The sequence below is a fragment of the Vanessa atalanta genome, chromosome 5 (genome assembly GCF_905147765.1).
Source record: "Vanessa atalanta chromosome 5, ilVanAtal1.2, whole genome shotgun sequence".
In the NCBI taxonomy this organism is placed as follows: domain Eukaryota; kingdom Metazoa; phylum Arthropoda; class Insecta; order Lepidoptera; family Nymphalidae; genus Vanessa; species Vanessa atalanta.
Genome location: NC_061875.1, coordinates 5,325,610 through 5,339,773, shown reverse-complemented (window position 1 = coordinate 5,339,773; position 14,164 = coordinate 5,325,610). Strand labels below are relative to the sequence as shown.

At 33.0% G+C, this 14,164-nt stretch overlaps 1 protein-coding gene across 1 annotated transcript; it reads right to left on the bottom strand.

The window, feature by feature from the left end:
- Positions 1 to 710: 710 nt before the first annotated feature.
- Positions 711 to 5,734, bottom strand: LOC125064215 (myb-like protein X). The gene is made up of 3 exons (XM_047671158.1): positions 4,032 to 5,734; positions 3,320 to 3,977; positions 711 to 3,214 (listed from the first exon to the last, which is right to left on the bottom strand). Exons 1-3 carry the CDS (start codon positions 5,677 to 5,679, stop codon positions 856 to 858), a joined length of 4,665 nt encoding a protein of 1,554 aa, XP_047527114.1. The 5' UTR covers positions 5,680 to 5,734; the 3' UTR covers positions 711 to 855.
- Positions 5,735 to 14,164: the final 8,430 nt, after the last annotated feature.

Here is a 14,164-nt window from a genome sequence, read left to right as displayed (position 1 = left end):
CTTGCCAATTAAAATATAAACCTTTAAGTTTGATATTTTTAAAACCTTTTCCCTTTTTATCATGTAGTTAGAGATAACATTAATCCAAATCCATAGTACTTTGTATACGAGTATGCTTTATTTTGTAATCAAATCCCAAATTATTCAACAGCAGATAATGGAGCGTTATAACGAAATACGATAACTTTCCGCGTATGAATTGTCACAATATTTTTTCGTTAAATGCCATCAAAAGTGAAAGTAGAGTTTCTGTGATAAGGTGAACGTTCGAGACAAAATGGAATCTAGAGCAATAATTTGTTTACACTGCCTTACTTTGAACAGTTAACTATTACATATTACTCGTTTTGAATGTTGAAATTGTGGCTTGACCTGCCTGGACCTAGCATTTAATCGATGAACAAATATATATTGTGGTTCAACGTAATGAATGAGTAATAAACCCGTACTGAAAACGACTACTCTACAACTAAAATTACTACTCGATTTACAAACATTAACTATAGACAAGCAATGAATGAATAGTGATGCGTAGATTTGTATCATCTTTTTAATAAATAAATACAAGATTCAAGTCAATGATCTTTATTCATAAATTCAACAGTATAAATATAAATTTTAAGTAAAAAAGTCTAACAATATATTTATCACAGAATCTTAAAATTAATACTTTTATAATACACATGTTATTACTTATTTAACGTTGTCACATCTAACATCTTTAAAAGTAATATAAAACACTTTCACAATTTTTGTCACGAAAGTGATTCGAAGTAAATTTTGTGGCACTTTCTACTTTTAAATGTTATATTTATAAGATTTAAATAAGTACATTTAAAGAACACCAAAGGAGTTTTAAGAATCTACGTAATAGTACATACGCTTACTAGGATCTAAAATAAAAGCGGGGGTTGTAGTGAGTATAGGTACGGCACGCGCATAGTCATTTAATAAAGCTGCTGCATTAGTTCTCGCGTCTCTGATTTTACTTCTAGATCGTGATTTATTGCTGTCTTCGGGTTGAATGATTTTTGCACTTTTATAGTTGCCTCCATGCATCTGACGACCAGTGTTTCTGTTTTCATAAGATTTGTAGTTACCTCCATGCATCCTTGATGTATCATCTTCGTCATCGACATCAAGCTCAATTAATTTTGCACTTTTATTATTATGTGTTGTATCTTTGCTTTTTGATTTTAAATTGCCAGTATTCATGTTATTTAAACGTGTGTCAATAACATCCATATCAGTAAATTTTGTATTTTTAGCATTATCGCTAGAAGATGTTTGACCTCTTGTGGCAAAATTTTTATTACGTCTAGAAGAGCGTTCTTTATCTAATTTTATGCGTGTTCTAGGTTGTGTCGGAGAAGTCTCAACGTCGTCCATATTTGCGTTATCACGTACTTTACTTGCAACTATTTCCTTTTGTATATCTTCTGATGTAAGACTTCTATAGTTTCCGCCATGTTTTGGTCCTGATTTCAGATTTAAATTTTCCTTAAAAACTTCTACATCTCCCAATTTATTAATCTCTTCAGCTAAGTTTTCATCTCGAAACAAATCTAAAGCTTCCAAATTTTTATGATTCTTTTTTTTAAGTTTTGGTTTAATTTCTTTAATAATTTCAATTTCTTTGATATCCTGCTTAAATTGAGTAACATGTGGAGATGACTTATTGACTGGCAATTCTTCATGCATTTCAAATTTCTTTTTTAATACAGTAGGTTTTAATTCTATTCTTGCACTTCTTGATTCAGTTGTCGTTGCAGGAGCTACTGTGGTTCTAATGAGAGTCCTTTTAGTTGGTTCTGAAGTTGTAAATTCTAAATTACTTTTTTTATTTTGATGATTGGAATCATCATTATCATCATGTTTGTTGTCATCTTCTTCTTTATCAAATTCATCGTCATCGTCGTCGTCATTTTCATCATCATCTTCATCTTCTTCTTCTTCTTCTTCCTCTTCATTTTCACTGTTATCAGAAATCTCCTCAGCGCTGTCATCAGAATGATCTCCATTTTTGTTGTTTTCATTTTTATTTTCTTTTTCGTAACGTGGCATATACTCATGCATATCTTGTTTAACACGCAATAAGGCATCTACTTCTTTTCTTGTCATATCATCATCATCTTCTCCGTAGGTTTTTGTATCTGTAACCAATGTGCTCTTTGTTGATTTTCTCTTCTTTTCTGTATATTTAGCAGAATCATTTTCTGCTTTGGATACTTTTTGAAAAGGATCTTTGTCTACTTCATGGTGATGTGCAGTAGATTTCATCGTGGATGGAGTATTACGGAATCTAGTAGTCAAACGTAATTTCATTGGTTCAGTTTCTTTTTCTATAGGAATTGGTTTAACAGTAGTTGTACCTCTTGTTCTTTTTCTTGTTGTAGGTTTTCTTGTAGTCGTTGTCGTTGTTGTCGTTGTTGTGATATTTATTTCTTCTTCATTATCTTCATCATCATCATCTTCATAGTCATCGTATTCCTCATTTTCATCTTCATCAGTATTATATTTTTGTCGTTGTGTTTGTTCTGTTGTTACTTCTGGGGTGGTAGTACGAATAACTTTCCGTATTGTATTTGATGCAGCAATATTTTGAGATTCTATAACTTCCGGTAAATATTTAGATACATCAAAGTAAGGTCTGGAGGTCATTTTCGATGGTATAGATCGTTTTGGTTGAGCTTGCACTGTAGAGTGTACTTGTTTTGTATTCGTTTCTGTGCCATCATTATTAATTTGTGTTTTATAATCTTCGACTGATATCGCTCTTTTATTTTCCACTGGTGAGTAACTAGTTTTATGATTTGTTGGTCTCATTTCATAACGGGGCTCGCCACGACGTTTATCTGAGCTTATATCTACGAAACTTGAATTTTTAGTATCAATGATTTGTTCATTAGGAGATTTTTGTCTATCGACTTTCCCGATATCTTTATAAGCTTTTGAATTCTTTTTACCTTGATCTTTATCTATATTTGTTGTAACTTTGTCGATGACTCTGCTTGATTGTAATTGTTTAATCAAAGGACTTATATTACTTGAAGTTGTTGTTTTTTTCGAATCTTGTACTTGACTGTCTCTTATAATTTTGTAAGGCTCATACAAAAAAGGCGTGGCTCTTTTTTTTCTAATAGATAGAGGAGGTTTTGTAACATCCTCTTTATTTTGAAAATGTTTATACGTTACATTTGCTAAATCTAATGGTCTATTTAATAAATTAGAATTCTGTATGTTTTCCAATAAGTTAGTGTGTTTTTGTAAGCCATTATTAGTTATATTCAAAACCTCCGGATGAGGATTTGATTGTGACAGTAAAGTAGTGTTTTTTAATGTTCTGTTCTTAATAATCGATAAATCATTTTTTAATGGGTTTGTTAATTTATTACTTTTCTTTTGTACCTTTTCTAGGACGCTAAATATATCAGAATCATAATAAAATAATTTATTATTTGATTTATCGTCAAGTTTTTTGGTTTCAAACACTTTCAAGTTTGGTTTTGTTATAGGCTCTGGGCTGTCAATTATTTCTTCATTAAAAAATGGGCTGTCTAATGGATTTTCACCAAAGTACTTAACCTTGAAACAATCAATTTTATCACCAAGACCTTTAAGTCGCTGTTTGTCCTTCAGATTCAGATCAATTTTTTTTTCGTTTGTTTTGCCATCAGAGTCTTCATTATCATCCGGGTTCCCATCTTTATTTAGTTTTTCAGGTATAACGTCCACATTATCTTCAACTTCAGAACATTCATGTTTTGAACGTGAGTCGTAGAATTCAGTTCCACCCTTTGATTTTTTAGGAATGAAATCTATATTTTCAGCATAACGAAGAGGCGAATTTTTATTTAAGATTTTAATATTTTTTAAATAATAGGGATATTTTATTTTTTTATTATTTTTAGTTATGTCTTCTATTTGTAGTTTCTGAAGGGTTACGTTGGTTTTAGAAAGCTTCAGAATTTCATCGTCTGAGGGCAGTGTTGAATTGAAATCAAATTCTGGAATTTTAAAAGATGTTTCACGTTTGATCACCTCATGCTGCGAATTATTTGTAGATGAGTTATCAGAGATTTCTTTTTTTTCATTTTTCTTTAGAAGTTCAGCAGAACTTTCCATTTCAAGGTTGTCGCTGTTTCGTTTATTTCGATCACTGTCGTTATCAATATTTAAGTTGTCTATAATAACACTACTAAGATCATCTTCATCGTCATCTTCGGAGTAGTCATTCGATTCTTTTTCGTCTTCATTTTCTTGTTTACTATCTTTCCATTTCTTTCCATGTAATTGTTGATCCCTATACACTAAGCCTCTGTTGTCCTCGTAATTGGCACTAACAGACGGTGTTTTATATTTACCGCCACTTATTTCATTTTCTTTGAGATAACCACCATGTCTTTCATGATCAGATGCATGTTTTTGTTCACCAGCATGGTCATATGCAGCGTCTTCATAACCCTCTTCTGAGTAAACAATCTGTGCCTTTGTGCTTTTGATAGCTTCTCGAAGGCGTGGTGCATTTTTGATTTCTTCAATATTTTCAGCGTCTTGAAGCGCAGCTTTTCTTGGAAGATGTTTGATAGTTTCAGTTTTTCTTACCTGTGCGTAGTTTTTAATAGGTACGAATAGTTCTTCAGCTTGACTATTATTTGAATCATCATTTGCATATCCACTTTGTAGCTCTATCTTATTGTTAGTATTTGGTCTATTTTGCTGGACAACCTTATTAATAGACTCATCAAAATTATTTCTGAGCTGTATATATTTTCCTCTATTTTTTTCATATATATCGTAACCATCTGGACGTTCATTATAACCTTCTGGAACGGGCAATTGAGGATATTCATTATGTTCATCATCATATTTGAGAGCATGTTGCTGCCTCAGTCTGTATAAATGATTTTTAACAGGGCGATAATGGTTTGGCGTTACTTTAGCAATATTCTGATTCCAAGGATGTCTCAATTTATCATTCAATATTTGCTCCCTATAATTATGCCTAAAAGGCATCCGGTAATATATGGGTCGACGCTGGGGTCTATGTATTTCAAACTGGGTTGGTATATTTTTTTGCGGAATTTTATTACGGTCAGTTTGTTTAGGGGTCTCTAAGTATTCATCTTCATTTATATCTGTTTCTCCTGCTTCATTTTCATATTTTTGCAACCTGTTTTTGCTATTACGTAAGTCATTTCTTATTTTATCCAAAACGGGATCTTTATATATTTCTTTCAGAGCATGCTGTTCATCTTTATATGGATGGTATACTTCAAATGATGTAGACACTGGGGTTACATAATTCGAGTAATCAGCATTTTGAAGGAACGGTTGGTACGATTCATATGTATGCCTATCGGAATTTAAAATTTGATGCTGTCCCAATACAGGTTTCGTCAAACTTGTGTGAGGTCTAATAGGATACGATTTGTAATGTTTTTCCGGCGAATGCACGCCATGTGCGGCAGCGATATCAATCGCGAATTGTGGTTTATTCGCAGTGTATTGAAAGTATTCATTATATATCGGCGGTTGTGGCGTTTGTATTTTGTCATTAGTTACCACAAACTGACCATCTTTCACTTCACTATCATCATTCCAGTCCACGGGCACTCGAATGGTTAGGCAGAGCGTACACTGGAGCACTAGAAATGTGAACACTATTTTATTGTGCATTGTTCACATCACGGATCGCGGGCGAATACAGCGGTCAACTAACCGGGCCGGCGCGCCGATCACTGTATTTATCTCCTCGGTCAGGCATTGCGGACCGATAGCTAGTGATCGTGCACTTTGTTTCAACGTTTTGGTCCAAAGTGTGAATGAAAGCGTCAAAAAAAAAAAGCCAAAGATTTTTTATATCGATTTATTATTCCAAGTTTTCATTAATACTTAATATAGTAATTATTTAATTAGATTTATAACGAAAAAATAAATATCGAATAACTATATCCATGTAAGGACATGGATATAGTTATTCGATAAAACAATGATTGAACTGTGTACATAACATAATAAACATATTATTTAAAGCAAATTTTCATATACGATTGTATTATTGTAAACTAACTTGTTGCCGTATATGGATATTAAGGTTATGTGGCTTTTGCTTTGAACCATTTGTTACTTGTAGTTTAGTGAAATTGAGATAAAAAATGATGTACAAGTTCGACGATTAACGAAATAGATAAATTCTGTGAAGACAAAGCAGCCGGATGTAGTGTGAAAGCTACTTACCTGACTAACTAAGATCCCGGAGACATATTATGCTTTGTAATATATATGTCTAATTTTTAAGAAAAAAAGAATAAGAATGCTTTGCTTAAAACAAAACTGGAATTTATTTATTAGGCCGCGAAACAAAATCAAATTTATTAAAATTTAATTTTCATATAAAGAAGGCAATATAACATAAATGTTTAACAAAAATATAATGAAATAACAACGATAAATATAACCGTATAATATTATTGACATATTGAGAAATTTCAAACATGATTTACATTTAACTTTTAAAGCAGCAAGGTTCAACATTTATGGTCACTCGGATAAACAATTAAGGTAAATGTTGAGCGTCTTTAAATAAGCAATGGAGTCTCTCGTTAATCAATTATTGACCAAGCGTCTTCGAATTTTTGACAGATTTGCGTAAAACGAAGCAAGACAATATAGAACTCGCAACAAAGAAAAACTCAGTATTATATCGTCCTATCGAACGTAACAAAGAGCATTTCGTTATTACGGTTTCTAATAGCATGATATGGATCAGTAACTTTCTTAATATAAAATATATAATTAGTTGCAAATAATAACATTACATAAGTTCAAAGGAACATTACGTTGTCAAATTATTATAATAAAAAGAAACGAAAAGTTTGCATAATTAATTTTATTGATACTAAAAAACGAACTAAAGACGGCTGTACACATTCGACAATCAGTCTAAAGGTTAATCGTTGTTAGGTAGAACATATTATTTTTATAGTAATTTCAGCTCTGTACACATGGCCTAATTTAAACCAAAAAGCTTAACAGGTTTGACGCAACAAGTTTTAGTGGTAACAGTTTGTGCAACCAACAACTAACCAGGGTTCCTTTATGTAACGGTACTTGGCAATCGGCCGGACAATTGATCGAATTGACGTAACACAATTACTTTAGGATTGTACAAATCTAAAATGTATCATTTATCAATAGTATAAAGAAAATGGATTTAAAGAGACATACCTTAGATCGTTTATTTCATTTACTTCGAATATACCGATTGAGGAGTTTTAAAAGGCAATATATTTCAACATACAGAAACCCATGGTGGGTCTTCGTATATATAGGTATATATGTGGACGCATTGACTACTATTTTTATGAATTGATTAGTAGGACCGGGAGTGATGACTGAGAAGCGGATGCCTCAAAAGCTCTCAAGGGGAAAATAAAAACATATCTAATTTGACATGGTATTCAACACTTACGTCTTATCATCATATCAATCATATCTATACTTAAATCTGGTCATTAAATTGGTCTGTTGGTGAAAAATCCTAAATGATTTTCTGAGATTAGCAAATATACATAGATATTGATGCGGTGGGAGCTTTTATTTGCTAAATATTTATAAATGTGGGTCAAGCTGTTCACTGGCTCCTACACGTGAATTTATATTAAATATTGCCGAATCAGAACCGTACAAATGACTCTGCTTAAATGAGCTGTATTTTAATTTATAATTTATCTCGAACTTGATGATGAAGGAAAACATCGTAAGGAAACATCTAATTATCGCATGAATATTTGACACTTGAATTTTTCAGTGGCTCGGAATTTTTGTCGTGAATGGACGATTTTATTAATAAGTTTTCAAATAAATAAAATAAGCAGACCTTGTCTTTCATATTAACTTAAATACCTTTCCAAAATCCTTTTTAAGAATGTCAAAAACGTTTCGTCACATGACATAATTAACTTTAATGATACCAGTACGAAATAAAACCACAATACATCATAAATAAGTTTAAAACGAATTTAATGTTTTTATAACATTCCAATAATTTGATTTAAGATAGCGATAAAACCTAGACGTGTCGGATGAAGTTCTGCCACAGCCCAGATGTCCATCTAGGGTTGAGGCAGCGTGGTGGTTTATGCTATTGTATTGTCCTATTCGTAAAGATTTTATTATATTCTCATGGACCCGAGTTGCAATGTTAATTGCTTATAGAATAAACGTAAATGGACAGTAACTCAGAATTGATTTCACAACAATATCTCTTAGATGCAATGATAATAAATAGTACATAAAATACCGATAAAGGACACACCTTTTAGTTTTGTGAACGATTTAATTTATATAGCTTATTTCATGAGAACTAAGTTAGCCAACTGAGAACTTGTTTTCTGTTTTCAACATCAAAATGAAGTCACGGACCACATCTAGAATTATCATAACCATAGTTACATCTATAGCAACTAGTACATTCATAACTATAGCGGTCATAGTTCTAGTGAAAATTAAACTTTACAATTTTAAAAATCGAAGGTTTTAAACATTCAGTGATAGGATAGATGTGTAGACATCCAATTACAGAACAGAAAAAAGAAAAAATAATATTTTAATACGACATGTATTTTTATTTGTATGTCTTCCCTAGAATGTCGAAATGTATGGCTCCTAATAATAAATAAGTGCGGAGTAAAATAAATAAAAAGGTAGTATTTCTCTAATCAAATAATTATATTTTTCTTATTATTATAGAATAAGATATAGTAAGGAGTATATTGTATACACGCCACACACACATAAAGGAGTAGGGAGGATACTGCCGTTTGCTGTCACAGCATACGAGTATTGGTGTATACGTATATACGAGTATATGTGGTATTACTTCAATAGAAGATTCAGATAAAAAAACTGCATCTCTAATTAATCATCGAAATAAATTTCAAGTAGGCACTATCCTCTTATATATAAATTTTAGTGTAAGTATATCCTAAGCTCATTTAAAAGTGAAATTTTGCTTAAAATATACGAGCTCGTAATCATGTGGACTTTTATATAAATATCTGTAAGTGTTAATACAAAACTTGGATCTGTGGTTTTTTAGATCGTTAGCCTGTGACATTGAACCGGCCGATAGGTCTAGGTCAGGTACCGTAGATAATTATTTATTTACAATTACAATATTATTGCTTAATTTTGTTATCGATTAGAAAACAGAGACCATTACATGCAGTGTATAAAAAATGTGCAATTTAAATAATTTAAACGCTAAGTCTGATTTAAAGAAAATAGCTATATTTCGTAGCAATTTTTTTAATAATTATAATTGCGAGAATCAAGTCCTTGGCTTCCCTTACAAAAGAGTTGTAATCATCTAGAACAATTTACTATGGGTCAGATGAAAGTTGAATCTTGCATAGAACCTGCTACCGTCGATAATTTGATTGTATCAATGCATTAGATCCGCTCTCGTTTTAGGTCGTATAGACCGGTTGTTTATTTTGAATTTGTATTCAAATATATACCAAACGTTTTTTATTTTTATGCAATTAAATTCATATTATTTTTATTTTTAGTGTTCAATTTTCGGATGTATTTTTTTATTTACGAGATCGTTACACGGATATGTAGATACAACTGTCAATTACTGAGCCTCTGAAAAGGTTCTGTCTCTAAAAACATATCTAGGTAATAAGGTTCTGATTGGAAGGTCATATAAAGATATCACTTTATACAATACAATAAAAAATAACTGAAAGAACTCATCTGTGTTTCGTTTATGGGCTTTTAGTTCAAAATTATTAATGCATACTGCATTTTTTAGCTGCAAATAAGTTCTTTAAGAACATTGGGAATACCATTAATATAAATTAAGAATAAAAAACGACCCAAATCTAAACCCTGTTAAATGATAGTTGAGTAAATTGGAAAAACTGAAATCAATTTTAAGAAACTGTATACACACTCCAACAATGATCATTACATACGTGAGAATTTTAACACATAGTTATTTTATTTTAGGCGTCTTTGCTCCTTCCCCATTTAGAAGAAACAATGGATCTCCATTCACCAAGTTACTCCGCTATTGGTTGGTTGAGGCAGGTTTTTTTGGTAGCATGCATAGTGCCTCACGATGGTTATTAACAAGACTTCTCAAAAAAGCATTATAAGTGTAAGTTTTCAGTTATGTATGAGTTTTTTATTCCAAGTTCCAACATAACTTTTAAATGTCTAAATAGATTTGGATGTATTTGGATGGTTTTCAGTGTCGCGAGAATCCATTATCCCGACTGACACTGGCTATAAATTATTATTTAATTCATTTATTAACACAGTCATGTTTTATAATTTTTAACGAAAAGATGTAGACCCTGTTGATATTTTATTTCTTTAGCGCTTGTTCGTAATATTGTTGTATTTAAAATCAAAGGCACTGCACTGCACTACATGTTATGTAGAGAGGCGTGCTATTTTTAAATAAGCCTCAAATTCTTATAATCACTTGTTACATCGAAATAAATTAAGTTATTTAATATTAACTAAGTAATAAGTATTTTGGCAGTTTGGAGAATATGATATAATGACATTGTGGAGGTACTAAATTCCGTAGATAAATTGAAAATGATGTTGCTGGAAAAAATAATCCACTAATCGAATCGAATTAGAATATGTTAAAAGGCGTTTCATGAGTTTAAAAGCAAGTTTTCATCTCTTTAGAGGGCGAGCCTTAGTGCTGCCATCTCGAAAACACGTAATTGTAAAATAACTAAATCTCATAAACGGAGAGTAGACTTTTTCTATCTTATAAAGTTTATTCTTTGGAGTGAGTTTGACTTTAATATTCTTTTGGTTTTTTTTAAATAATAATATTCATAAAGCTTATATACAAACTTGAAAGATTAACCATACCTATGTAATATGAAAATTGAACACAATTCGATATTAACATAGATTAATATTATGTTGCAACTGCTGAATATACATACGACTATATCTCGCTTTTTTTATTGAACAATTATGTATATGTATATGAGATATTTGAAAACACTCGTTTCTGAAGATAGCATCTAGCGCTTTCCCAGGAACTAAAACATAGATTTGTTTAGCCAGCTCTTAAAATATTCAATTTCAGATAAAAACACTTCCCCATGCTATAGTGCCTACTCTAAACGTAACTTTGTGTCGTAAAATGTTTATTACTACGGAACCCTATCATCCGCGTGATCTGACACGTACTTATCTATATTATTTTCATTATAGTGTCTAGTTGTTATTTGTTATTTCAACAACAATCTAAGAGTATCTAAGTTTCGAAATATCTTGATTGAAAAACGTGAGTCAAGGAAATGTTGCAGTTAATAATTTTTTTGCTATATAATGAGTTGAAAAAAGAGCTCATGCTAAGGGCGTTTATAGACTATCGGCGATAGTCTAAAAAGTCCTGCGTTCAGTCATCGTACAGAGAATACATACAACATGTAAAGCCTGTAAATTTTCCACTGCTAGGCTAAGGCTTCCTCTCCCTTTGAGGAGAATGTTATAAGCATATTCCACCACGCTGCTTCAATGCGGGTTGGTGAATTCACATGTGACAGAATTTAGTTGAAATGAGACTCTTGCAGGTTTCCTCAGGATGTTTTCTTTGATGAATGAATGAAAATGAAAAAAAATATATCCCGCTGAGTTTCTTTCGCCGGTTCTTCTCAGGTCCGAGGTGCTAAATTCCGAACCGGTGGTAGATTTTTGACAATCAATAAGCAAGTGCAAACACTTCTATATTGAATAAAGATTTTTGACTTTGACTTTGACCGTCGAGCACGAGACGAATTATGAACACAAATTAAGATCATGATAATTCATTGGTGCTTGCATGGGTATAAACCCGCAATCATCGGTTAAGATGCGTTTTAGCCACTGGGCCATCTCATTTATTTTATTATACTAATATAATAAATTCAAAAGTAACTCTGTCTAATGGAGTTGTACATACCTCCGTATTTATTCTAAATACATTTTAAATGAATTTAATATTCCGCTTCGGTTCTGATCAACTTCGACTATTCTTTACAAAAATTAGTTTTAATCGTAAGTGAGGATCTATTTTACCTAGTCAGATCCAACTTTGACCGAACCACAGCTGGATCGTTGCGTTTGTAGAATAGCTACACGGCTGAAAAGCAACGATTACGTTTCGATTCGATTGCGACAAATTGACAATTTGTTAGTTAAGACTACAATCCTTTGAGCCGTCGCGGCTATCGTCGTCTCGGATTGCCATTCCATCGATTACAAGTTTGTCTTTGATATTAGTTACGGTGTTCAATATTTTGTAAACAGGACATTATATTCGCGATGCTGTTATAGCTGTTGTAACATCTGGTTTAAGTTCATGTGTTCAGTCTTAAGTATATAAGGAAAAGGTTAAGAAATTTGTTGATATTACCCTAATTTTGATTTCAAATAATATTAAAGTTATGCTTAATTCATATATATATATTGTTGGAATAAACATCTTAGCCGAGCGACATCTGCGTCAAGTCAAACAAATACACTTTTAAAAAAAAAAAAAGGGCGGGAGTTTTTGGCGGCAGACAGATTGGATCGCGATTATCATATTGACTGTGTAGCGTTGATGGTTATTTGTCTTGTAAATTAAATGTTTTTTTATCTTTTCTGGTAAATTGATTGTTATTGTAAATTAAAGGTCATTGTTGTAGAGGTTAGCTTATTTGTTTTTTTTTCTTTTAGTAATTCCTACTTCTGGTTCTAAAATCAGAAGTGGGATTCACCTGTGCCCACTTGGTACCAATATTAGCAAATAACCATCAATCTATTTTGCTATGTCTAATACGTCGCGTTCGCGTAGAAATTCGGTTGAAGTACCTCGCGGTAGGTCGAAACGAGGGTCGCGTCGGCATCGTTCTCGGTCTCGTCATCATCGCTCTCGCCGTATTGAACGTGATAGTTCGGTGAAACAGGCGTTAAGTACAATCATAGCTAGGCTAAATGCGGTTGAGGAAAACACAACGAATATCTCGCAAACGCCTCCTCCGCGTAACGTGCCCAACACATCTCAGAATGATAACGAAATACTTTCATCAGCGCATACTTTCGCTGACGCTTTGTTCTCGATTACCCGCAATAAGCAACGTGATTATTATGTGTCTAATTTTGATCCGACTATCCATAATTTTGAGGTGTGGTGTGATGAAGTGGAACGTGCTAAATCTGCGAATTACTGGGGTGAGTCAGAATGTTTATCTCGAGTTGCGGGTTGTTTGAAGGGGGACGCGAGGGTTTGGCTTGACGAGTGGACAACAAATGATCGGTCGTGGTCGAACTTCAAGAGGGAGTTTAAGTCTCTTTGCCCAAAAAGGATCAACAGGGCAAATATTCTCTTTGAGGTTATGACCTCTACTTCTGATCAGTTTCCCACGTACGCCGAATACGCACGCCGCTCCTTGTTGCGACTGCGAATAGTTAATGGGTTGAGTGAGGACCTAAGGGTTGAAATCGTAATTCGTGGCATTACTGACGCACAAATTAGGGCGGCCGCCATGAACGCTAATCTGACGGTAGATACTTTAGTTTCATTCTTGCTATTTACGTAAAACCGAATCACAATGTTAAAATAGATAACCGTGGAGTTAGGCCTAGTGAGGTTAGGAAGCGTGACTCGAAGAATTCTAACATTAGGTGTTACATCTGTAACAACACGGGTCACACGCGGTATACCTGCCCTAAAAAGCGAAAACCGTCTGACGGTTACTCTAAAGTAACATGTACTTTTTGCAAGAAAGTAGGTCATGAAGAAAATAAGTGTTTCGCGAAATCTAGGACCGAGAATAATAACCAGAGGAAAGTTAATTTATGTAAGGAACTGTCGGTCGCTTCTCGTTGTAGCGACATTAGTGCCGCGGTTATACAGGGCATACCGGTTGATGTACTGATAGACAGCGGCGCCTTAAACGTGTCGCTTATATCATCAGACGCCGTTAAGCATTTCGCGTGCAGACGTAAGCCGACTTACTGTATCTTGAAGGGTATCAGTAGCGATCAAATTATCGCACGCGAATTCGTTACGCTTACCTTAGAGTTTAGTCACATTTCGCTTGAGGTAGATTTAATCATCGTTCCGTCATCATATATGAATACGCCGGTTATT